Here is a 25,653-nt window from a genome sequence, read left to right as displayed (position 1 = left end):
ACAGTGGGTAACGGTAATATGGAGCAATTGCCAGCAAACCGGCAGCTTTCAAAGCAGGAAGGCTCATTTCCATTTCCCTGAGACACTTGTGTGTCCAAACGTTACACAGCTTCTGATCTGATTTCCTGTCTCAGAAGAGGCTGTTCGTTGGATTTTGTGGATATTTAGATTTGCAAGTATTGGAACAAGAGGTCTGTCAGGAGCGATGACAGTCAGAGATGCTGTTTGGAGACACAAAGCTCTTCTGCTCACAGCTAGCCCTGCAGCTCAAGTGTTACAGACATTGGTCTTTCACTGATCTTTTACTTCCATTTGTGATTCTGACACCCATTTAATCTTTGTGGATGATCTTAGAGTGAAAAGCTTGTAGTTCATGGTATGATCCCTTTGTGCAGATGATCAGTTGGCCAAGAAAGCCAAGCAGAACTCACCTTTAGGGTGGTTGGTTGTGTGGGGATGGCACTGCCATGTGCCCTGGGGTGGGATCATGTCAGGCTGGTGCAGAGTGATTGAAGCTGCTGTAGATGGTGGCACAGAGGGTGTTGTACAAGAAGTGTGGGGTTGGACACGTGCCTTGCCAACCTTTCCCCTGAGGGTGAGGCCAGCTGATGGAGACCCTTGGAGCACGAATAGAGACTTTGCTCCAAAGTATTTGCAGCTAAAGGGCCTTTCCTCTTGGAAAATTAATGACAATGAAGTCAGACATTTTTACTCATTTTGGGTGAAAATGAGTGTCCAGAGGACATGTCCTATGGAGCAGGATATGTTCCTTGTGCTGTTTGCAGCCCCGAATCACTGCTGCGTGCTTTGAGAGATATGTTTACAAGGAACACACGTAATTTCTGCTCTACAGCATTTCTGCTCAACATTATCATTTTATAAGCAGGCTTCTTTGTTTGCTTCTGCCCAATTCAGTTTTGTCTCATTCCCTTTGTGTTGTAATTAACATGTTCTGAGTGTAAGAGGAAAAGTAAATTGTCTTGGGGCCATGGCACATTAATCACAGAGGCAAGATTGACAGCCTGCCGGCAGCGCTGATTCAGGCTGGAAAGGGCAAAATGGGCCAGTTTAGGAAGCTGAAGGATCAGGGAAGATTTTTCCTACAAGTTCTATTGCTCTTTGTAGTTGGAGGAGTTGAAGGAGACCATTCTTGGCACTTCAGCCATCTCTAGCAGAAGCCCCTGCTCTGTGAAAGGAAGGTCTGATCTGGCTGGATGCACTAAGAGTCAGTGCTCAACTCTTGAACTTGCTGCTCAAACTTAATATAAATGAAAAAAAAAAAAAGAGAGAGTTCAGAACACTGCACATTCTTGATTTGTCCCACTTGGCTGAGTAAGTTGGGGAGGCTCTTAGAGCTGGGCTGGTTTGTCCCAGCTGCAGATCTCATCCTTGAGATTTTGAGTGTAATTCCATGTAATTAAACCTAATTTATGAGCCTTAATAATAACAATTTAAGGCATTTGAGGCTGCAGAAAGACTCACAGCTGTAGTTTCTGCATCCTTCTGTGTTCTGTAAACATAGCTAATATTGCCAAAATCAAGGACTCTGAAATCTGGAGTCAGGCATCAAAAGTCAAGAGCGTGCAAGAGAATGTTAAGGCAACTTCCCACTCTGACCATTCACAAGACTCTCTGGCAGTCACACTCCCAAGGCCAGAGACTTTAACTTCTGGGACTGAAGCCCCTTCATGGCAGCAGCTCCAGTGAGCCTAGATCCCCTCTTGGCTTCCCCTCTCACAGCCAGACCAGGTTTCCTCACTGGTTCAGCCCCAGGTTTCCTCGCTGGTTCAACCCCAGGTTTCCCATAGCAGTCTCAGATGTCCTGTTCCATAAAGCCATTTATTCCCGGAGCCCAAGCTGGTGCCTCTGAGAACCCTCCAAGAGAGAACACCTGGGCTTTTATCCTCTCCTAGTCTAGCCTTTCCCTCCAGTCATTTTCCGGCTCCTGCTCTCCTTTTTCCTGTCCGTCCACTTCACTAACATCACTGGTCTTCAACTCCTTTGTTATCCAAAAGGTCGGCAATTCCCAGTTCCTGCAATGTCTCTCAGTGTTCATTCACCTGGCTGGCATCCCCCATCTTCATGTCCTTTGTTATCCCAAAGGTTGGCAGTTCACGGCCTCTTGTCTCGGGGTCCCACCTAAAGTGCATTTCAATCTCCATCTCAATCTGCAGTCTTCAAGCTCAGCTACCTGGACCAGGTGTATTCCTCAACAAGAAGTGCTGTGTGTTGGAAAAGTTTTATTTGCTTTCTATGGGTTTTTTTTTTTTTGAGTCCACAGAAACGACTTTTTTGAATTTCACACACTTTTTTGCAAATGCTAAAAACTAAGAAGTACGCTGTCCTCCAGATGACTCAGATTATTCATTTCTGACCATCCAATTCCCAAACAACGGAATTAAAGAGCAGCAGAAGGAATTTGGCAGCGTAGCTCCTTCTCTGCATTTTCTTTTCCAAGGAGAAGGAAACACAGGGGAAAGAGGCTTAGCATCCCCGTTGAGGTGCTGTATTCCTGGGGCTCGCAGTACTCTCCTGAGACACACATAAAAAGGTGTGAATCGTTCATCTGTCTTGGCCCTGTGAGAGAAAATGTATTCAAATATGCAGTGACCGAAATGCCATGCTAATAACTTGTTTTCCCCTGAATATTTAGCCCTGCTGGTCATAAACATGCTGCGTCTAAAAGCCAGTAGGGAATCATAGCAAACTAGTGTAGAAGATAATTGAGAGGGCATTGAAAGCCAGGAGAAAAATGATGCGTTGCTCGGAGCCAGCGGATCATTGCGTTAATAGCCCGCATACCTAAGAAGCGGTACCTGAAGTTTGACAGCAAGTTGAGGTTCGGTCAGCATCAAAGAAGAAGGGAAGGATAATTAATGTCTTCGCACCATTCAATTTAGGCTGCTGGTGCGCAGCCAACTCTTAGAAACACGCAAGCGAGCGAGGAGGATTTTTTTTTCCCCCCTCCCATTGCCCAAGCAACCTGGAGGATGTATCGATTTGGGAGAGCGGGCTGATTTCCATGTAAATAAAGGGGCGGGTGGCCGGGCCGTGGCGGTCCGGGTGGGATGCGGTGACTTTGGCTTGCTGACATCATTGCTCATTAACATGCAGGAGAGGAGAGCAATGCAACAGCAGAGCCCCGCGCCGCTCCCGCGCCGCCAATTATTCTCCATGGGCTGCATCGCTCCTCGTTAATGCCTTGCGCTCGGCGAGCAAATTGGACATCCTCTCGCCACCTCCGAGGGTCACTCGGAGAAAGGCAGGCTGGAGGGGGGAGCTGCTGGATCCGCTCGGATTGGGAGCAGGGAGGGAGGGACCCTCCGGAGCCGGATTTCAAAGCGAGGCGATTGAGGCGAAAGCTGCAGACGCGGGGCAGGGAAGGCACGGTTTGCCAGGGCAGCTTTCCTACGGGAACGTGCCTGCTCGGAAAGGCTTCCACAGAGCCCCAGAGCCGGAGCGAGGGATGCTTTGTGGCACTGCGGGGCTCCGGCTGGTCCTGCGAGCAGCCCGCAGGCACCGGGCACGGCTAGGGCAGCTGGGCAGCTCATAGATCCTTCCCTCCTGCGCTGCCATCGCCAGCAGGAACAGGTAAGGAGCTGCCTTTGGCCAGTCACTCCAGATTTGTCGTGGGTTTTTAGAAGGGATAGAAAGTAGAGGAGGAGGAATAAGGAGCATTCCATGGATGCACGCAGTGCTAACTTTGCTCAGTGTGCTGCTGGTGGTGAGCTGCGAGGGGCTGCGCTGTTTTTCCAGCCTTTGCTGTGCTCTGTGTTTATGGATGTATAAGGTTAATTGTTAAATTGTATTTCTGCAGCTGCAGGACGTCTGGGAGAAATGCTGATGCTATTGTAATGGAGTTCTCGTTTTAAAAATAATCAGGAAGGCTCAGCTGGCTCTAATAGGAGTTTAAAAATCTTCATTTCTCGGTGTTAATTGTATTGCTCTGGTGAATGCAGCCCCTAGAAGCCTGGATTCTCTGCACATTTTCTGAGCAGACTGCGTGGAGGCTGGGGCTGTGAATGAGGACGCTGCCGTTCAGATGTTTATTTTGGTGGTTTTGCCTTCCTGAGAATAGGAAGTTTTAAAGTAATAATCTTTCTAAGCCCTTGTTGTTCATGCCAGTATGGCAAACTATAAACCAACCTAGAACTGCAACCTGGGGGTTATGTTTTTCAGTGCAATCTTTTCAAGTCCAATTTCCTTTTTTTCTTGTCCCTTGAAGGAACATTTTAAGCAGATGTGACACAGACGTGACCTGTGACCGTGGAAAGATTTTAATCCAGTTATTCTTTGTTTTCTAGTCATGATTCCTTGGCGGTGCTAAACAGTGATTGAATCTTTTTGAGCAGTTGAGGATTAGCGCTGGACAGAATAATGCCAAAATAATTATTTGCACCAGATGCAGTGTCATCCTTTCAGTTTTAGCTCTCTTATCTTGTAACTTATCTGACTTATTTTCATTCGGCGATTATTTCGCCTGCTGTGGGAGCACTTACATGTCTCGCATCACTGCATTGTGTTTATAAGGGTGCCGGCTTGAGCCTGTGATAAAGATTTGTAAAGTAAAACTGTCTGCAGCTAACAAGATTATATTTTGCTTCGCGTTTTAATCTCCTCTCGTTGTGTGTTTTCTGCCAGCCAGACTCGGCTTAACAGAATGACCCAGCCTTGCGCATTTGCTGCTGGCAGCCTGGCCGGGCTCAGCCAGCACAGCCTCGGATCAGCTGCCAGTGTTTGCTTTCACATGCGGGTCGGTATTGCCTGCCTCGGGGGACACCGTCTGAGCCTTAACTTCTGAAATAAATTACCATTTTCAGCCTAGCTCATCCTGCTTCTGAGCGCCTTGCCCATCAGCCAGGTTTTTTCCTTTAGGATGTATGGCCTGTGAGATGCTTGGATTGCAGCGTGTTTACTGCTTCCCGTGGTTTCTGCTTGTCATGCTGCAAATACAAGTGAAGGCCCTTAAAATAGTGTATACAGCCCTGGGGCAGGTCACTGGGAACTCACTTAGTTTAGCTAATCTGGAGTGATGGGCTTGGAGCCTGGAATGGGATGGGGGAAAGAGAGGGGCAGGAAGATAAATACTGCCTGTGGAGAGCCCAGAGTTATTAAAACTTGAGAAAACAGTGAAGATCTGCATGCTGAACTGAGATGGGTTTCTCAGTGGACAGCTGGGTTTGGATCCAGGGTGCTAGAACCCCAGGCTTGGAATTTTCATCTTCAGTTAAGAACAAAGCAGAAAGGACCTCCTGTGAGACTGCTCTACATCCTGTTAGGCTAAAAAGCCACCCAGTGCTATCATTAAAATCTGACAGGATAGCCCTCAGGGTAGGGCAGGGCTTTGTCACACAGACCCACACTGGCTCTTGGATGGGGAGCCCAGAGGGAGAGTTCCTCAGGGCCCTGCTGTGCCTGCTCCTCCACTGTCTCCCCTCTCCCATCCCCATCAGCCAGAGGCCCATTGGTCTCTGGGATCTGTGGGTTTGGGGTTGTCCTGCCATGGGGGACACCAAACCCTTCTGGGTGTCCACAGCCCCTGCATCTGCCCATCCTGTACCTTCTGCCTTTTATGATCATGACCTTGGCTTCAGCATTGTTTGCCCACCAGCTTCAGGGTTATTGCTGCTGCTCCTGAGCCTGTTCTTCTCTTCAACTTGTAAACTAGTGGTTTGCATTTCTTCTCCATGACTGAGGAAAAACATGTGGTTATTAGTGTTTCTGTATGCTAAGAGCTGGACCTTTAAGGGGAAAAAAACCAACCCTAATATAAATATGCTGAGAGTAGCGGTAAGCCTGTGAGCTGGCAGACTGCCTCCATCGTCTTGGATGTGAGGGAGCAGCCTGTTGGATGCCTTTTCTCCTGGTAGCATGGCTGGGCAACAGGCTGGGGCTCACTGCAGCTTCTTTTGCCTCTTCTCTCTCTCCCCTTTGCTTGATCTGCAGCTCACGTGGGTGTAGCACTTTGCCCACTTCTGTCTAACTTCTATTACAAAAAAAAAATTATTGAATCTTTTGCAAAATATCCTGAGACCCAAGTTGAGGGTTCTTCTGAGAGCTGCTGAGTTATTAATATCCTTTAATTTAACCATCTCATCTTTATGCATCAGAATCTTCACAGTTTGTGTCAGGGGTTGTGGCTCATGGGAGCAGCCTGGCACTGTGGCTCAGGTCAAGAGGGTGTTTCTACACCCTGCTGCTCTTACCCAGCTCACAAGGAGAAACTGGAGCCTAAGCACTGACCTGTGTTCACTGCAGAGCACTGAGATGCACCTGGGCTCTCCCAAATGGCCTGTGATGCACCCCAGATCCCCCACTGTGGTTTAGCCACAGGCTGGAAAGATTGGTCATGTTTTCATTCTCATCCTGGGGTGTTGCTGAAAAGTCTGGCCACAGCTTTGGTCTGTGGTTCTGGGACTCCTTGCTTGCCTAAGAGGGCACCAGACAGATCAGATGAGGAATCTGGGGGGTTGTGCCTTGTGTTGTGTTTTGTTCTAATTTCCTGGTCTGCCTCTGGTGTGCTGGTGGTTGTTCCCTGCCTGTGGTGCCTCAGACCCCAGCAGGACTGGGAGCAGCCTGGAGGCTGCCCTGGGCTGTGCCTCAGGGAAGCAGTGCTTTGGAGACAGGGCAGTGGAACCCACAGGCAGGTGTTCTACCTGCTTGGGAAAGGGATGGTCCTGATTCAAGATGGAAGCAGAACAAATGGAAAATCCTCAAAGGCTGCTTTTGCTCATATTTGGCTGCAACTGGCAGTACTAGGGGTAGTTCTTTTTTTATTCTTATTTTTCTTAATTAAGCAAGAATAGCTTCTGCGTTGGTAAAGGATGAGTTTTAAAATTAAAATTGGTCTCCAGCCTGAGGCCAAACATGGACAAATCAGCCAGAGAGGAGAATTTTTCCAGGAGTGGAAATAGGCTTTGTCATAAAAGCTTCAATGCCATCCTGAATACCTTCACAACTGCTGCTGTGGGCACTGCAAGGGTCAGGGGTAACTACAAATAAATCAATACTGTAAAGAAAGTTGCCTTGCTTAGAGCAAAATTGAGACAAGAACATGGATGGGGAAAATGGAGAAGAGTCTGATTTGCAACTCCTCCATCCTCTTAGTGTTTCCCCACCTAATGTGACCTTCATGCAGATGGGTGGCTACATGTGCTTTTCCTGTGGCCTTTGGGATCTGGGGACTTCTGTCTGTAGGATGCAACCACTTTGGTTGCTGGATTATTTCTCTCTTCCTTGGTTTCCTGGCATTACTGTTCTGCCAGCTCTGTTGCTACCACCTGATGTTGATCTGTCAAGCCAGCTGTTCCTACAACATGGTGTGTCAAGTGAATGTTGGCATCCCCTGACTGTCCTTGCGGGCCACCAAGGGCACCTTGTCCTCAGACTTTGAATTCCTGCTATTTTAGGTATCCATGTCAAATTCATCTCCTCCTGCACCACAGTAGGCAGGTAAAAGCTTTTGCTAAGCTTCCTTTTCGACCCAAGTAACACAGAGTCTTTGCAGTTCATTCCCACTGATAGGTTGGGGTTATTTCAGCTCCAGTGACTGGAAGAGCCGAGAAGTTGCAGAAATATTTTGTCTGGGGAGATGCCCCTTTGTCACTGGGATCCATGGGTCCTGAGGCCATGGGCAGCAGCTGGATGGGGGCTGCTGGGACCATTTGGTTCAAAATACAGTGTTAGAGAAGTTAGAGAAAGAGGCAGAATTTCAGTCTGAACTGTCTGTTTCAAGCACAAAAGCTTGGGACTCCTGATGGTTAGGAAGTCCATGGGGGAGCCACAGCTGGGTGCTGCTTGTGGTTGCTCCATGCCTCAGTTTCCCCGTGCTGGAGGAGAACTGCTGGACTCTCCCTGTGGCAGTGAAGGACTGTTAATTTTTCCATTTAGGTAAATATTTGCCCTGCCTGTGGGGTCTGGAAAAACGTGTCTATGGCTGGAGCTCACTTGGGATGGGAAGATGCCTCATTAACTCTCAATTGAGGAGAGCAGATAACAGGCAGGGATATTAAAACACCCTTGTTAAGAGACTGAGGGGTTATAGGAGCTGCCCCAAATCCTGAGCCTCCAGTCCCTTTTCCAAGAGGTCTTGGGGTTTTGTGATTTACTGACTGATGACCCAAAAGCCTTATTGCAGTCAGAATGATGGCAGGATGCTGGAAAGAGATCAGGCTGCCATGTGTGTCTTAAGCCAAGTGAGAAGGGAATTGTCCGTCTGCATTTACACACCCCATCTGAGCAGAGCAGACAATTGCCTTTTGAGGGATTCCAAATCTTGCATGCTAATGTGTGCACAAATGCATGCAAATCCTGTATTAGGGAGCACAGCAGAGGCGTCCATGGCCGTGCAGGGCCATGGCATTCCGGCTGCTCGCTTTGTCTGGAGAGGGAGCTGCTCCCTGACACAGCCCATTTATTTCCATCCCAGAAGAAACAAGTGAGAAGCAGAGATAAGCACCCGCTGGTGGGTGATAAGGGCTGTTTACTGAGTTCCTTCTTTGTCCAGGAGGAATTTTAACATTTCTGCCACAATTTTAAACTCTGCCTTCGTTCCTGCTGTTGCTGGGAGGCATTGGGCTCTGCCCTTTCTCAGAATATTTGTGGATCTGAGCCTGGGCAGGCTTTGCCTTGGTGCTCTTTGCTGTGTTATGTTCTGCATGCCCACCCACTGAACAGGAAGAGAAGAGCCCTGTGGCCAGGAGCTTTTCCTGCAGGCAGGGGTGTGCTGCCTTCAGCATCCTAGGGAGTCCCATCCCAAAAGCCAGACACACAGGCTGTTCCCTGGGAGAGGCCAGCTTACCTGGCTCCTTTGCTGGAGCTACACACTATTGGCAAGGACCCCCGTTTGCCTTGGTGACAGGCTGCCCTCCATCTCTCTTCCCTGACTTTTCAGCTCTGTTCATGCTTTCCCAAATTGGAGTCTGCTGGTTTTTCACAGCAGGGAGACCTCATCTCTCTTCAGAAAGCTGGGGTCATGCTCACAGCTCTCTCCAGAGCCTCTTGCACAGCACTAGTGTTTTCAGCATGGTTTAGCTTTTTGTTGGTGCCATTGCTGAGATGAAAGGGCTGCAGGAGGCCCCAGAGATGGCAGAGGCTGTGCTTTGCTAACATGGCTGTACAACAAGGGACTGCCTCGTCCCAGAGGCCTCACAGGTCACTTGGCTTCGTGTCAAGATCCATGCAAGTGGACCAAAGCTGGGAGTGTACTTCAGCATCCCAAGCAAGAGGTACTTTGAAGCCATGTTCTGTGCTTGGTTTGTTGGGCTCCTGTTTGCTTCACATTCCCTGTTTTCATTTATAAGAGCAAAGGCCTGGTGTGGGGTGGTGGAACTATTTGCACCTTCCTCCTGTACCAGCGTGTGGGTAGGGATATGATTGGAAGTGGGCTTAGAGCCTCCTCTGAGGAGAGGACGTGCCCACTGTGCCAGGAGCACCATGTAAAAAGCAGCCAATGCAAAATAAAACACATCCATCTTGTAACTTCACTGGCCTTGAGGAGAAGAAATTTTTCAGTCTGTTTCTGAGACATTGCTGCTTTGTACCATGTGAAGTCAATTCAAGACAGGCTCCTTTCCAGCTAAATCTGACACCAGGAAATGTTCTTTTTCTCCTCATTTGCTTCCCGCCGCCCTGGCCCCAGCACAGGACAGCTCTGTGTGCAGCTCTGTGCAGAGCAGCCCTGCCGATGCTCCCCAGCCCGTGCCTCCTGCAGCAGCCTGCCTGCCGCTGGCTCCTGCTTGCCTTTCCTCCCTGTCCACAAGCTACACCAGCTTAAAAGCTCCTTTATTCACCCTCTGTGCTCAAAGCCAGTCATGCTGTCAGCCATCCTTGCTCGTTGTTTCCTCCCCGGTGCTGGTGATATCTCTGATTCTTCCCTGAGACAAGCTTGCAGACCTGGGATGGGAGCAAGATGGAAAGGCTCATGAATGAAGACGGGATTTCCAGCCAGTGATTGGTGTTAATTTATTCTTGCTAAATAAAACCTGGCTGCCTGCACTCTTCTCAAGTTGTGCAAGGCTGCACAAGCAGCAGAGGTTGTTGTTGCTGAGGCTTTGGTGTTGGTGAGGCTTGGCCAGAGCCAAGCTAATGGGTTTCCCTTTGGAGGAGGTGCCACCCCAAGGCTGCGGCTCCTTGTCCAGGGTGAGGTGTGTGACACACGGATGTGCTGAGCACCTGCAGGCTGTGCTGCACTTCCTGCAGGAGGGACTGAGGAGCTGCTGCTGGCAGGAGCAGCCAGGCAGGCTGCCAGCCATGGCCCTGCTCCTCTCCAACACCCACCAGCTCCCTCTGTGGCACCCACATTGTCACTGTGGTCACTGCAGGCACAGGCGAGCGCTGACACGTGCGTTGTCTCGCTTTGTGCTGCTCTGCTCTGAGTGCAGCAGGGGAAAACGTTTTTTTTTTTTTCAATTTCATCTCACATTTGAAATGTACATTCTGATATTAAATTTTTGCTATGGGGAATTATTTTTAATTATGGTGAGCTGGAAGATGATAAAATAAAGTTGAGTAAGTGAGACCTATGTGAAGAAGTCATGGAAACCTGATCATAGAAGTGGAAAGACACTCCTAGGACACTGGGTATTGTTCCCATGAAACAACATATCCTAATGTAAAGAAAATTGTAATTAAAGCTGTTAATCATCTGCTTTTAATGAGCAGGAAAAAGCTGAATATCTCAGAGACAAGGTCTTGAGTTTTGTACAGTTTGCCCAGGGAGGTGGCAGAAACCCCATGCCTGAAGATGGTCAAGTTTTAATGGTGCAAAGTTTTTCTGGCTTGGGGACATCACTACTGAGTAGATAGGCTACCTGTGTTGTTTTCATCCTTTGTTTTTCTGACTAGAGAAGCCACTCCCCAGCCATGCTCACTTGCCTGGGATGGGGCAGGAGGGAGGGGGGTAAACCAGCTTCCTGACCCAGTCCTCAGGCTCCTGGCTGTGTGTGGTGTGAGCTGGGGGGGTGGGAGTGATCTCTGGGGTCTGACTGATCATACATCTCACCGATTCAGTCTTTGACACTGTTATTACAAGTCCTGATTTATTTAATTTATTAAAAGCCAAGATGTCTGATGCTCTCCTGCCATGTCCCATCTCCTGAGGGGGATGTATCTAGAGTGGGAAGGAGGAGGAAGCCTGTGCTCTTGCTTTTCCCCCATCATAATGCTCATGCTCCCACTGGACTGCTGGGTTTGTCCCCCTTTGAAGCGCATGATCAATATCCCAAAAGTCAAAATTTGGTTAAGTCCTGAACTGCCTTAGAATAACTTAACTCCAGGACCAAATCTGGGGCTCTATGAATTATCCTTAAAATCTTGTTTCCTATTAAGCTGCTTTTAATTGTATCATGAAATGAGATGGAAGCATCAATGATAGCAGTGATTTTGCTGAGGCAGAGTACCCCTTCCACGGTAGCTGATTAATTAAAATATTCACATGAAATGGTACCTTGGTTATTTTTTAAGGAAACAGCCAGAGGTGATGCCGAGACTCCCCGACTGGACGCAAACCAGACGCTGGAGTGTGTGGGGGTTGCTGTGTGGTTTAGATCTGATGAAAGGCAGGAAATGGGAAAATCTGGCAAATCTCCCTGGCTTGACTTAACGGAGCCTCTTGACTTTTGCTAGAGTGCGTTTTTTGTGCTGTAATGGCCAAATGGAAATTTAGACTTGAAGCTGGATCCGAGCACTGCTATGCTTAGCTGGCTTGTACACAGCAGTGAAAGAGAAGGAAAGGTGTTTAAAAATTCCAGCCCCTGGGTTTAACTATTGCTTCCCTCTGAATTTCTTAGCTTTACTGCAGAGCAGGGAAACCTGCAATAGCAGCTGCATATTTTCCCTTGATTTTGTGTTGTGCCTTCTTATTTCTGAGATGTCTCCCTTCTGCTACCCAAGTGAAACCGTATCTCATTCCTCAGAAGTCAGTGGTGCTTCATTAGTGCAAATTAATTCAGAATCCTGTGTGGTTGCTCTAAAGTAGATACCATTGACCCAGCCTGTGGAAAAGCATTGAGTTTTCAGAAATAGAAGCCAATTTATCAGCATTCCCTTTAACCTCTTTTTCTTTGTCAGGAGACGTTTTCAGCCAGGTTTGTCCTTCGCTGTTACCCTGGTGAAGGGAGTGTGATGATTAGAGGGATGAAACACCTGTCCTGTGAGGAAAGGCTGAGATGGTTGGGATTGTTCAGCCTGGAGAAGAGAAGGCTCTGTGGTGACCTTATCAGCCTTTCAGTACCTGGAGGAGCCTACAGGATTGCTGAAGAGGGACTTTCTACAAGGGCATATAGTGTTAGGACAAGGGGGAATGGATTTAAACTGAGACAAAGTTTAGATTGGATATTAGGGAGGCATTCTTTACTGTGAGAGGGGTGAAGCCCTAGCACAAATTGCCTGGAGAACTTGCAGATGTCCCATCCCTTGAAGTGTTCAAGGCCAGGTGGATGGAGCCCTGAGCAGCCTGGTCTAATGGAAGGTGTCCCTGCCCATGGCAGGGGATGTTGGAACTGAATGACCTTTAAGGTTCCTTTCAACCCAGACCATTCTGTGAGTCTGTACTGTCCTTGCAGCCCTGCAGATAAAAGTTCAGGTTCAAACCTGTGAAGAAAATCTGTTACAGGCCACAAGCTGCAGGAACAGCCCCTCTAAAGGAATGTTAAGAACAGCAGATACTTGCAGTGAATTAATCAAATGGCTGTTGAATTGCAGCCTCTGTGGGCTGTTCTTTCAGCTCTTATGCTTTCCTCCCAGTGCTGCTGAGCTGTGGCATGTGCCACCAAGCCAGGTGGTTAAGATTCCATTGCAGTGTGAGTGTGGGTTTTGTAGCCTCCCTTAATTTAATTTAGATTTATATGTTCAGACCATAATCAATTTTTATGCTACTTTAATAAGCAAATTTATGCTATCAGCATGCTAAAGAGACTTGTCATTCACAGCTTCCCAGTCAATCCACCATTTCCCATTTTAGCAAAGTGCTCAGTTGTCCTAAATTCAGTAATGACTCTGCAGTTCTGGCTGGCAAGTCGATCCCCGCCAGGCATGGCCTGTGCCTGTGCTGGCCCCTGGAAATACTTACTCTGTGTGGTGCAGTAAAGGGACAAGCAATTGCATATCCCCAAACACTGGGCAGTCTGACTCAGATGGATTGCCAAGTGTTTTTGCAGTAAATAGGGACTTTTATTTCCTCCTCATAAGAGAGACAAATCCTGTGTTAGAAAATGCCTGAGGATAAGAAAGGGATGAGTTTAGTCTCGATTGGCAGGAATCACTTTCTTACTTAAAGCACTGCTCACCAGGGCTTCTCTTTTTCTCTCCTCACCTTACAGGAAGATCTGCCTTCACTGTAAGTGCTCCCAGGAAGAGCACATTGTAACAGTTATGCCTCTGGAGATGGAGAAGACAGTCACGAAGCTCATGTTTGACTTCCAGAGGAATTCAACTTCTGACGATGACTCAGGCTGTGCTTTGGAGGAGTATGCCTGGGTGCCCCCTGGCCTGAAGCCTGAGCAGGTAATGATGACACCACCCAGCTACCAGAAAATAATTGGGTTTGCGTGTTCTTTTGATAGTTTACCTGATTTTTCTTCTAGGGGTGCAAGCACTTGTTGTGTGTGGTTGTTTCTGAGTGCACTAGAGAGACTTTGCAGGGTCTGAATGCTCAAATGGAACAAAACAGACACGTGATCCTTGCAGGACCTGTGGTTTTCTGGATCTGTGGATGTAATTGGTAATTGAGAGGGGGGAAACAAAATACCTCCAGGATGGGATTTCTTGTGGTTGTGCAAGGGAAAAGACGTATCTAATGTTTCACTGGGAAAGAAGCAATGGGACTCCAGTGTTTCTCAGGGGCTCAGTGCTTGTGCTCTGCCCTCCTGGACTGCTCTTCTCTGTGGTGAGTCCAGGGCAGACAGTCAAAGCTGGTAGATAACTCTGAAAAATGGGCCAAAAGCTTTGTGGTTTGGGCTTTCCAAGCATGATGTTTATGCCTTGCTGGAAGGAATAACTTAAATAAAGCTCAAGTCTCTTGGTGCAGGATTGAGTGGGACGGATTAGACCTCAGTGTGCTCTGTGGAGTGTGCATTGATTCTGCTCCTTCCAGTTTACATGATTCCTTTGATTTTTATGCTGGTCCTTTATATGTTCAAGTCAGAACATCATTTGCAGTGAAGATGGCAAAATGAGCTTAGCCTTGGTAATTGCAGAATGATATGATATGGCAATAATTTTAAACTGTAAGGAGGCTGGAAGGGGGGGGAAAGCTTTCATTCTTGCTGCCATAGTTGCTGTCCTTAAGTACTGTGTTTTCCTGTGCTTTTATTCAGACAGGCTTAGGAATTTCCTGAAATATTTTGGCACCACCCGTAGGCTGTAAATATTATCTGTCTGATTAGAGAAAATCCAGTTGTTTGGTAGCTTGTTTCTTTTTTTTTTTTCCTTGTCTTTATAAGCCTTGTTCAGTGCTCTCTTGAAACTCCACAGCACCATGTGTTTCATTTGGTGCCATCCAACCATGCAAATCAGGCAGCAGCCTTATTTTCTGTCACCTTCCTTATGTCAGAAGCTCTCTTTTTGCCTCACAGGAGGTACAAGATGTGGTGTGTGGAGAAATGCAGATGGTTCTGAAGTGGCTCTGCTGGTCCTTCGTGCTGTGGCAACATGAACTGATGGGTTTGGGGGGTCCCATTGGAGGACCATACCCAAGCTGGTGCCACCTGCTCTCATTGCTGGTTTCTGACCAAGCATGTCAGCAGCTTCTGGAGCTCAAGCTGGCCCATGGTCCTGTAGCTTTCGGTGGAAATACAGGTATTTAGTGACAGGTGGCACCTGACCAGGTAGACATGGTTATGGGCAGTGATTGAAACCCTCTTTCAGCATGGAGGTGACATATTCCAGGAGATCTGTGTGCTTCTTTGATCCTTTAGATGCTCTTTAAATGTGGCATCAGGGAGTTGGGCATGCTCAGGAGGAAAGAGAAGTCCTTTAGCTCTACCAGTTGCTACTGACATCTCATGCATTACTCAGGTTAATGTAATTTTAGGTTCTTCCAGCATCTGTTCCTTGCAGAGGTCACGGTGCTCCTCAGTCAAAAACTTGTTTTCTCAGTACACTCCTCAGTCTGCATCGCTGGGCCTTTAGGCAAATTTGCCACTTCAGTCCTGTCTCTAATCACCATGGAGATAAAGAGCAGCCGTAAGCAGAGGCAGAGACAGGCCCTGAAATCCATCCAGCAGAGGATGGCTCATCTGCCAGCCCTGTCATGACTTTTCACGTGTTAGATGAGCCACTGAGATGACAAAAACGAGATGTGACTCTCCTGGGCTGCGCAGGAGCCACACTGCAGGCCTGGCCTTTGTCCCTGGTGAAGAGCAGCACCCTGAATTTCATGGAATCACAGAAAGGTTGTCCCATGGCTGGGATTGCCCCATAGTGCAGGAGGGGCCATTTACCTCCCATGGGGGTAGGAGATGCCTCTGCAGCAGCTCACTGGGGACGTGTCAGTCTGCAGGCAGATGTGGCTTTTTTGGTCAATGAGTCAGGTGTGTGCACGTGGTGTGGAGCCTCTGCAAGGCTGGTGCCTGCCATGGAACAAGCTGGTGGGCTCTGCCCTGGCTGAGGGTACTGCTGTCAGGCTGGGCTGAAAATAACACATTAACAGGCAGGGAATTTCTCTCTGCCTCCTGCTGTTTCGCTGTTGCATTTTTTTTGGATGTGAAGCAGATTAAATGAAACAACTTTTTCCGCAATATTCTACTTTATTAAAATCTTAGTGCAGTATATGAACTGGGGAGGTAAGTGTTCCCCTGAAAGACTAATGCAATTTTCTTATTTTACTTGGACGACAGCCTCCCTGCCTCACTATTCTTGGGAGACAGCGCTCATGCCTCACTCAACACAGCAATTTACAGGATTTCAGTGGGGAGGAGTTGGCCTGCAAACATGACATTGTTTTTTGGCAGTGTCCAAAGGTCATTTCAGTATTTGAAGAGTCCCTTCAATCCAAAGCTTAAATTACTGTCATCTAGAGGGAAATAGACTCAAGCCTATAAGGTCTCACTGTACTCCTGGACACTAACTCAGGCCTCAGCTGCTCTGTGAGACATGTCATAGTGAAAATCATGCTGGGTACTCTCAATGCCCAATACTGAAGACAAAAAAAGCATTGGTCCAATGTTCACAGATACTGATCCAAACATTGTAATGAGGAGTGGAGCTTGAAGTTATCCCTTATATTATGGCTCATCAGTGTGTAAGACTAAAAAGTCTTAGAGTATGTAAGGCTAAAAAGGGCTTTACTCAAAAGCCATAAATGAAATATATTTCTAAATATAACACAGGGATTAGGATAGTAATTTAAAAATTGATAGCACCCCTCCATAAGGTATGATGAAAATTTTTCTGGTAAACCAACTAAAATGTATGACATGTCTGCTCAAGAAAGAGGGGTGTAAACTGGAAGGACACTGGAAATGTTATTTCATTGGGGAGCCTACAAGAGCTTGGTTTGTCCAGCCTTGCAAATTGTTCATTAGGATTGTTCTTTGCCCTGTTCGTTAGAGGGGGCAGAGCAGTTACCCAAGCTCCAACTTTAGCCCAAGAACACCCAAGACATAAACTGTCTCCAAATGCATTCAGGCAGGAAATTGGAAGAGGTTTGAGACCATCAGGGGTGTAAGGCTCAGCAACAACTTGCCAGCCAGGAAAGTGACAGGTAAAAACCCAGGACTGAGCTCCATAAATCACAATGTGATAAGGAAACAGAGTTTCTTGTAGTAGCAATCAGCTACACAGGATGGCCAGGAGGCTTCTGTGGGGTCTAATCCACATTGAATCCAATCCACTTGGATTGGATTCAATGAGAAGTTGTCTTATGGCAGAAGAGGGACTTCCCTTCTGGAAGATAGGGATGCAGATGGGAATGGCAGAGATGGCTGTACAGAAGCAGGGACATGGGCTTTGTGAAATGCTCTTTTTTTCTGCCTTGCAGTTCAATGGTTGGATAAAGAAATCAGTGTCAAAGTCTTGAAATGGGCAAACACCTTTAGAAGTGTGTCCTCAGCAAAGCAAAATCCCAGGCTGAGCCTGGCTGCAGAGACAGAGGAAGACATCTTTGGGAGCCAGTTTGTCTGCTGGGGCTGGCAGTGGGACAGCTGATCCTCCTTGCACTGACATAACTTTGAGGGCAGATGCTTGAAAATAAGTCCTTCTGTGATGTGTTTTTCTCATTTTTAGGCAGGGCATGTGTAAATACATGTGAATGTGCAGCCTTGAATTCCTTGGGCCTGTGGTTTGGAGAAATCCAAAGGGGTTATAACATGCCACTTTGAATTTCTGAATACAAGGGATTTTTTAGGATTTCTATCTTTATTGTGTCTCAGTATTAGGAGCAGCTGGTTATGGGCAGAAATTTCCAATTAAACAAAAGATGGGGCTCTACTTCAGCCTTGCTGTGGCTTTTTTGTATGGCTCTGGCATGCCAACATCTGAGAACCTTGCATGTGCTGTAAGAACTTAATTCCCTCTTGTTGTCAACACAGTTGCTCTGGTTGAGTCCCTTAAAAAGTTATGAAAATCTCATCTGAGCTAAAATTAGCAGCATGAAGGTTCAGGGGACCATTTTTCTCTAAGGCAGCCGTTAGAGCTTGGACCTGAAGAGCTTTGCAGTGGTGTGAAACTTGTAGCTGTCACAGGGAATTTATCCAGGGGCTAGAATATGTGTTAATCCTTCTTCTGGATATTTTGAAAGACCTGTTGCAAGGGCTCGAGTTATAAAACCTTCAAGTTTCATCAGTTGCTGTTCAGGTCACAAAGTGAGGAAAGGAGAACAGAGATGAACCTACACTGAACATGCATTTACACCTTACATAAAGATTTTCACCATTCTGGTGAGGCAGATGGTACATTATCTGGGCCAGGCATCCCTGGGGGACGTGTGTCTCACTTGTGCCTGTGTGTCACGGTCATTGTATCATCTTGTCCTTTCTTGAGCCTCCTGAGTTCAGCAAACTGTTTCACTCCTCAAGAGACTGAAGGCTTGCACGGGGCAAGGAAGGAGTAAAACAAGCCAAAGCGACCCAAACCTGTGTAGTAGTGGGAAGCAGACAAGCTGATTTACAACCTGGTAGAGGAAGGACAAAAGGCCCATGAAGAGCTCTTCCTTGCTGGTAGATCCTGGGAGCAGAGCAGCATGGATGGAAAGTGAGGGCCCTGAGGAGAAGCTGTTCCTGGTGTACCCTGCTCCCAGGAGCTGCAGCTGCCTCTCATTCTGCCCGCTTACACATGTGCACGCTGGAGTGTTTTACCCAAAAGCTGCCTTTCAGCACGTTTTGAAAAGCTCTCCAGTTTCACTTTGAGGTAGGGTAAGTCCATCACCTCCCCGGTGAACTCTCTCAGTATCTAAATAGCCCGGCAGTTAGCGGCTCTTATTTCAAGGCTGGAGCTGTCTAAATCCAGCCTCCAGGCATCGGACTGTGCCGAATGCTTCCCAGCTGCTGGATGGAGCAGCAGTCCTGCACACGGAATGCTTTGCTTTTTCTGCCTGTGATGCCAGTGCTGCCTGACTTGGGGGCAGCTGGAGTGGGGTAGGAGGTCCTGGAGCTGCTCCCCTGACCTGGAACAGAGTGGATGAAGTGTGAGCACATCCCATGCTGCAGAAGAGCCCATGGCAAAACTGTGTCTGGACATTTGCTCCATTTCTGTATCCTGGGGTGTTACCCTGATCGTGGTGAGCCAATGGAAGCTGTCTAAATTACTTAATCCTTGAACAATCTTATTACCAGGGAAGGAATCAGCTACTCTTGGTGGGTCACAGAAACGAAACCACTTGCCTGACATGGTTTGCTCGATTCTGAAATTTGAAGAATATGTGTGGAGGTCAGCAGAGGTGAGAGGCAGGGGAGGAGCAGGGAGTGGAAAAGGAAACTGAAAAACCCTGGACTACCCAACAGAAACTTCTCCTGGAGCTTTATTCCAGTGTGCAATTACAGCTTTTCTGAGTTGCAGTGTTACACAAGTGTGCTACCCCGTGCCTTAGAAATCCAAGAGCATGTTATGTGGCATGCCCAGGGGAATGATCAGTGATGATCAATGCAGAAGATGATCATTATCATTCCTGGTCCTCCAGGGGACCCTGAGCCCTGCATGGACCTCGCAGCATAGACCGCTCTTGATGCTGTTGAAAGCACTGATCTGGCTCTTTTTAATCCAAATTCAATTTCTGCTTTAAAAAAAAAAAAAAGAAAAACCATGTCATAGGCTTTCACAAGTCTAAAACGTGCGGACGTAGAGCCTTCATTCAAACGTTCCTCTTTGATGGCAGCAGGAAGCGGCGCTTCCGAGGGATCTCTTGCAGGGAGAGCTGCTCCAGAGGCTTGGCAGGGATGGATGTCGTTCTGACTGGGAGCAGCAGCGCTCTGACGCCTCAGCTGCCGTGGGAGAGGAGCGTGCGGAAAGCCGCAGAGCGTGCCAGAGCAAATAGCACTTAGAGAAATGATTTTTCCTTTGTTCCCTGCCTTTGTCCCTCTGCCTTAGGAGCGGGTTTCCAAGAGCAGGCGCGCAGCGTTGCGGGATGCCGGACTGCCCGGCGCCAGGAGTGCATCTGCCCCCTCTGCTGTGTGATGGACACTCTCAGTCTGGGAGGGACACAGGCCTGCTCCCAGCTGGGGCTCTGGGCTCTCAGGGGACACTCTGCATCCCTCCAGGGTGCCTGCCTGCCTGCCTGCATCCCCACGCTTGGCAGAGCCAGCCAGCAGTTCCCACTCTTCAGAGCATCTGGCCCTGCTGTAAGGATTGTTTTGCTTCAAAAAAATAAATCAGTGCTTTGTATCCTAATGGCCTTGGAAAAGGAGGACGTGCCAGACTCAGGCCAAAGCACACTGAACCCGTTTTCCAGGCTCACACGTGCTGTCATCTGTGGAGCTCGTGTGTGAGTCAACGTGTACAAACACTTGCAGTGTTTCACAGACATATTGGGAAGGTTATTTGCATGTGGTTTGTTTGGGATTTTTTCCCCTTGCTTTTCCAAGGGAGGCCAGCAGAAATGAGAGACATACAAAGGCATCAGGTTTGTTTCTCTGTCAATTTTAAGTGCTCAGTGTAAAGGGTCATTAAAGCCTGGTGTGTGCTGTTCAGAAGCTGGCACTGGGGAGGAGCAGGCAAGCCACAGGAGCAGCCCTGCTCGCCCAGGCCAGCACAGGCTTGTCAGAGCCACTGTTTGCCTTCCTCCCTCAGCAGCCAAGTCCCGTGGGAGTTTGCACGCAGCAGTGAGCCAGGAGAAGGGGCCACAATGAAGCACACACACATCAATGTGCCACCAGCTCCCTGTGCTGCCACGGGACATCCCAGGCTGTCATGGAATGGGCTGCCAGGGCTGTGGTACCCTGGCACGTTCCCAGGGGAAATGATGCTGTGCTAGACATGGTGGGGACACTGGGGAATGCTGTATTTTCAACAGACTCCACTGTGTGTGATGCTTTACTGCACTGTGCCTGAGTGCTGGCTGACTCACCAAGGTCCCCTTCTTGGGGACATCCGCGCTCAGGCACCCTACTGTGCACAGGCCAGCACGTCCTGCCCTCACAGGGCTCTTTGCAAAAGCCTTGCAGTTGCTTTTGCAGTTGGTTTGGTTTCAGGAGAGCCAGGCAGGATTGCCCAGCTGGAGCTGTGAGGGCTGAGCAAGTCAGCACCCGTGCCAGGACACCGTGAGCTCCTTTGTAGTCCATCCCAGCCATCGAGTCATCCCAAACAGCCCGGTTTGGTGGGTGCTTTGGGAGGGGGGTTGTGCTCAGGGCGAGTACAGCCAAATGCTACTTCCCAACAGCAATTTGTGGCGTAAGAAATATGATATTTCCCCTCCACCTCCTTTAATTCATTGATCAAAGAGATCCTTCACCAATAGCTTGAATTTACAGGATGTTTGCAAACTTTTCCTTCTAGGAGGTGTAAGGCTTTGCTCACAGATACGCTCATGTGGGTTTTGTCTTTGGTCACCCTGGGACCATCAGGACAAGCTGTAGTCCTGCCTTTATTTAGCAGGGCCAGGGTAGGTTTGTAAACTGTCAGAGTTAAACTGGAAACATACTCCAAACCTAAGAAGACCACAGAGCACAAAGGCATTTGTAAACTAATGTAATTACTCTCTTCAGTGCCTTTGAATAAAGTTGGCTCCAGTTTAAAGGCTTTTTCCTGCCCTGTTTTTACATTATGTTCTTTCCTTTCTCCTGGTTTGTGACTTTTTTAATTTCTACCTTCCCCTCCTCCCTTTTAGCATCAAGCAGCTGTTAAATTTCCAAGATGTATGTCGGTTTTTGTTAGCAAAACTTGGTGTTTGGACATTTTCCTTATAAAGGTGAGAATAACACCCTGAGAATCTGTTGTGCCAGGTTCTGGTAGCATGGAGCCTGTCCAAGTGGGACTTCCCTGGGGCAGGATGAAGCTTGCCCAGCCCCTCAGTATCCCTTGGTACCTAGCACCCACAGCTGTCCCTGTGTCCAGTGCACTGGCCAGACCATGCTCATGGCATCTGCAACCTTGAGATGTTGTGTGAAGCTTTATTTTAACTCAGTGTGATGTTTTCCAGTCTCTTTTGGGATTTCTCTCATGCAGATGTGAGCAGAAGTCAGTGAAGTGAGACAAGTGGGAAAACTGAGGATAAAAGCTAGTCCAGCCCCACAAGGGCCTCCTGTGTGTTAATGATGTTTGTTGGGATAACCACGGGCAGAACAGATCTGTTGTGAGGGGAAATAGGAGGATGCAGAGCTGCTGGGTTGTACAGCAGAAGTATTTAATAATAAAAGAGTTACAGATACTGCATGGTTTAGAGAGGAAATGTTATCTCTCTGGGGTCATTGCCCACACTGTTATCCTTATCTGGGTGCAACTCCTGTTGCAGAGCCCGTAAGGGCAGTGAGGAGCCATCAGCAGGCACATGGGGGGTCTGGCCCTGGCCCTGCAAGGCTCACCAGCTACAAGGCTTGAGCATGCTGCAACACAGAACTGGATGGAGGAGGAGTTACTTGAGCATAAAACAGTGACCTTTTGTACAAAAGCAAAGTGCAGAGTGAGCAGTTTTAGTTTCCCAGCAAGTTAACACTTTCTGTAGGCTTTTTCCCTGAAAAGCCAGGTTGATCTAAGAATCCCCTTTTCCTTCTTTATTTTTGAGCATCACAGAGGCCTGTGCCAGCCCAGCTGCTCCCATGCCAGGTCAGCAATGCTGTCAGCAGCCAGCTGGGCACAGAGGCAGGAACACTGGCAGCCTGTGACCCTGTCCCTCCCTTGGGTCTCCCATCAAGGAGCTGGGTTCATGCCATGGGAACAGGTGATGGATGAGAGAGTGTAATATGCACAGGCATGGCCTGATGTCAGCCTGGGCAAGGGGTGGCCTTCTGCTCTTCATCCACCCCCTGGGTGGATCTCTTGGGATAGAAGTGATGTCCCAGGTGAAAGGATCTGTGTGTCCCTTTGGTTCAAGTTTTTCCCCAGAAGAGGATGGTGGCTGCAGAAGGATGGGCTCCAGAAGGGGATGGTGGCTGCAGAAAGTTGTTGGCAGGCATAAGGATTTTCTCCCTATGAGATGTTCCACAGGTACTGGACAGGGATTGGCAGCTGCCTCTGCTCCATCCTCTCATGAGCACTCCTCTAGAAGGTCCCTGTGGCTGATGCAGATCCAAAGCAAACCCTTTCAGGTTATTTCAGGCAACAGAACACAGGTTGGAGCCTGTTGTATTTATTTTGTTTTGCTTCTCAAACCAAATTGCCCATCCCTGCCAAGCTATGTTGCTGGTGTGATGGGAACCAGTTCCTGCAGTCCTGCTGGATGTAAATGGAAAACTTCCCAGCGGAAGCAGGAGCAGAGCTGGGCACGTACATCCTGCTGGATTGTGCTCCAGGAATGCAGCACCCAGGCAGCTGAAGGAAGAGCTCCCATCCTTGTTTTTTGCCCAGGGTGAGCGTCTTGGGGCTCGTTGCTGTAGAAGTTTGGCAGCTCTTAAAAAAAAAAGTAATTTATGGTCTCCACCAACTTCAAGGATTGGGTGGCAAAACTTCATTGCAAGAAATCAAAACACAAGCTAACCAATGTGAGCACAGGGCACAGTGAACAGCCTCTCTGCACGTGGGGGATTTGGCAGCAGAAGCCACAGGGGTGTGTGCTGGCTGGGCACACACAGCGTGGCTGTGTGGAAGCCTGGCAGCCCAGGAAAGGGTCTGCTGGGCTGGGCATTGCTGGGGGATTTTCAACTGCAAACTCTGCTGCAGACTTGCTGCGTGAACTTAGGGAGCTTATTTAACACCATGATGCTGCAATTAGGCCTTTGCAATGTGTATATTTGCTACCTTGGATAGCATGTCATAAGAATTTTAGTGTTTTTAATGTGCTTTGATGTTCCTGGATGAAGGATGCTCTATAAATGCAAAGTAAGTATTCTAATGTATGTAGTTTGTTTTCTTTTTAACATAACAAAATACTTTGCAGCCATTCTTTCTTTGTCAGTTTCCATAGCTGGTGGGTCTGTTTCTGCTGTGCCTTAGCAAAACAAATTTAGGGTTTTGCAGTGGAATATGCTCAGCATGTTCCTGAGCTTTATGACACAAGCAGTTCCCTTGTCATCAGCACTGCAGACCTGCGTGTGGAAATCTGCTAAAATCTCCCTTTCTGGAAAACCTGATGGTGGGGAAAGGTGGATGGTGACATCGGTTTGGGAGGAACCATAAATTGAGAAAACCACTGGAGCAGCTCTTGCTCTCAGGTAGTTCTGAATGAGAGCAGGGAGTGAGATGAATGCAGAGCAATTATTCCTGAATAAAGCTAGGTTTGGATAGTTATTCTGGAATAAAAGGATATTTCTTTCTGTAGAAGGTAATTGCATGTGAGCCACCCCCATCAGCCTGTGAGCCCATGGGTGAGCTCCCCTGGCAGCCAGCCCTGTGTGACCAGCCCGTGTCCCCCTTCCTCCCAGTGACCCACAGCACCCCCCTGTCATTTGCAGATGCTGTGGGGCTGTGCAGGCAGAGGGGGCCTCTCTGGAGAGAGCTGGCCTAGGTGGTGCTTTCTAGGCCAAAGTCCAAAGCATACAGTGAGGGAAAAAGCTGATCAGAAACCATGGCAAAGGAAGTGTTATTTGGGAAAAGCCCTGTGAAAGCTGCAGGCAGTGCAGCCACTCCAAAATGAATTGCTGATAGCTGAGGGAGCATCTCGGGGCTAATCCCACCATGGCAAAGGCAGAAAGCTGTGTGCACTGGGAGAATAGCCTGCATCTCTCCAGCCAGGAGCAGATTTACGGAATTCAACCAGCTTTCTGCTTCTGCCCAACCATCCAGAGACATCTGGGGCTGCAGCAAATCCCAGTCCCAGCTGAGCTTACCTTTACCTTCTCCTGGTTCTTCCCAAGCTGTTCAGCATCACTGTGGCCATTTCAGAGTGGCTCCTCAGCCAGCAAGTCCCCTCCCGGTGCTGGCCCGGCCCTTGAGTGCACATCCCAGGTGTGGCAGTCGGAGCAGAGATGCTGGGGTTCAGGGTGTGCTTCCTCTCCGGGCTGCACTGCGCTCCCAGCGTCGGGCACGCCGTTCCTCAGCCTTTTTAATAGCTGATTTTAATTACACGCTCTGAGACGAAAGAGAAAAACTGAGCCTTCCAACAGATTTTATCTGCTGTTTATTTCCACAAATTGCTGCAGAAAAAAGCCCGGAGGGGTTTGATGGAGGTGGAGGCTGAGATAGCCGGCAACACGGAGACTGCTGGGGCGCAGCCTTCTTAACCTCCCTGCCGAGGCAGGTGCCGACACATCCCCACAGCCGGCGCAATGCTCACGCTATGGAGGCTGACAGAGCAAACGGTAACGTGCCCACCTCGCCGGGGCTGCCACCCCTCTGCCTTGGAGGACAAAAGAAAACAAACCCAGAGCAGCTCCTGGCAGCGTTTCCTTGCTCAGAATCTTGGGGAAGACCCAGCGCTTGCTGCCTCAGGGGGTGGCTGCTGGCCGGGCACAGGGGCATGGGCTCGGCCAGGGAACCCCACTGACAGGAGCCCCCTCTTTTGTTCCCTAGGTGCACCAGTACTACAGCTGCCTGCCCGAGGACAAGGTTCCCTATGTCAACAGCCCGGGAGAAAAATCTCGCATAAAGCAGCTTCTTCACCAGCTGCCGCCACATGACAATGAGGTCAGTATCCAGAAAATGTGCTTGGACATCAGCAGGGCTGCGGGTGGGGAGTGGGTGCTCCTCCTGGGGTTGCTTGTGGGAAGCGTGGCTTTCCTTTCTCAACTCCTTTTGCTTTTCAGGGGGATATACTTGAATTTCAGTCATGTTGCTGTTTAAGTTGCTGTATTTGCTTCCTGCTTTGATTGTTGGAGTGGGGAGTTGTTTGTTTCAAAGGTTAAAATTTTTTTAAGTCATCTTTCCTCAGTTGTCTGAAAGAAAAGCATTTCCTCAGCCCTTGGAGGCCAAGGCTCCGTTAAAAGTGGCTTGGAATGCTGTTGAGATTATCTAGAGACAGATCCAAAGTTGCAAAAGCCTTTTCCCAGGTGCTGCTTCCGACTCACCTTGGAGTGGGAGTGAGTGTGCTAAGGAGGGGCTTGCTGGGCTGAGCCTCATGAGCTGGGAGAGCCTGCAAGGCCACAGGTTGAGTCAAAACCAGTCAGAGCAAAATAAACCTTCTTTCGTCTCGCA

General features: G+C 48.6%; 1 protein-coding gene across 1 annotated transcript in view; it reads left to right on the top strand.

The window, feature by feature from the left end:
- The window catches only part of PRICKLE2 (prickle planar cell polarity protein 2), a 104,164-nt gene that overhangs the window by 58,057 nt on the left and 20,454 nt on the right, over window positions 1-25,653 (top strand). The window contains 2 exon segments of the mRNA XM_036390952.1: window positions 13,320-13,503; window positions 25,033-25,146. Coding sequence (XP_036246845.1) covers window positions 13,320-13,503; window positions 25,033-25,146 — 298 coding nt within the window.

The sequence above is a fragment of the Molothrus ater genome, chromosome 11, assembly GCF_012460135.2.
Source record: "Molothrus ater isolate BHLD 08-10-18 breed brown headed cowbird chromosome 11, BPBGC_Mater_1.1, whole genome shotgun sequence".
Taxonomy (NCBI): Eukaryota; Metazoa; Chordata; class Aves; order Passeriformes; family Icteridae; genus Molothrus; species Molothrus ater.
This window is presented reverse-complemented; position numbering and strand designations above follow the sequence as displayed.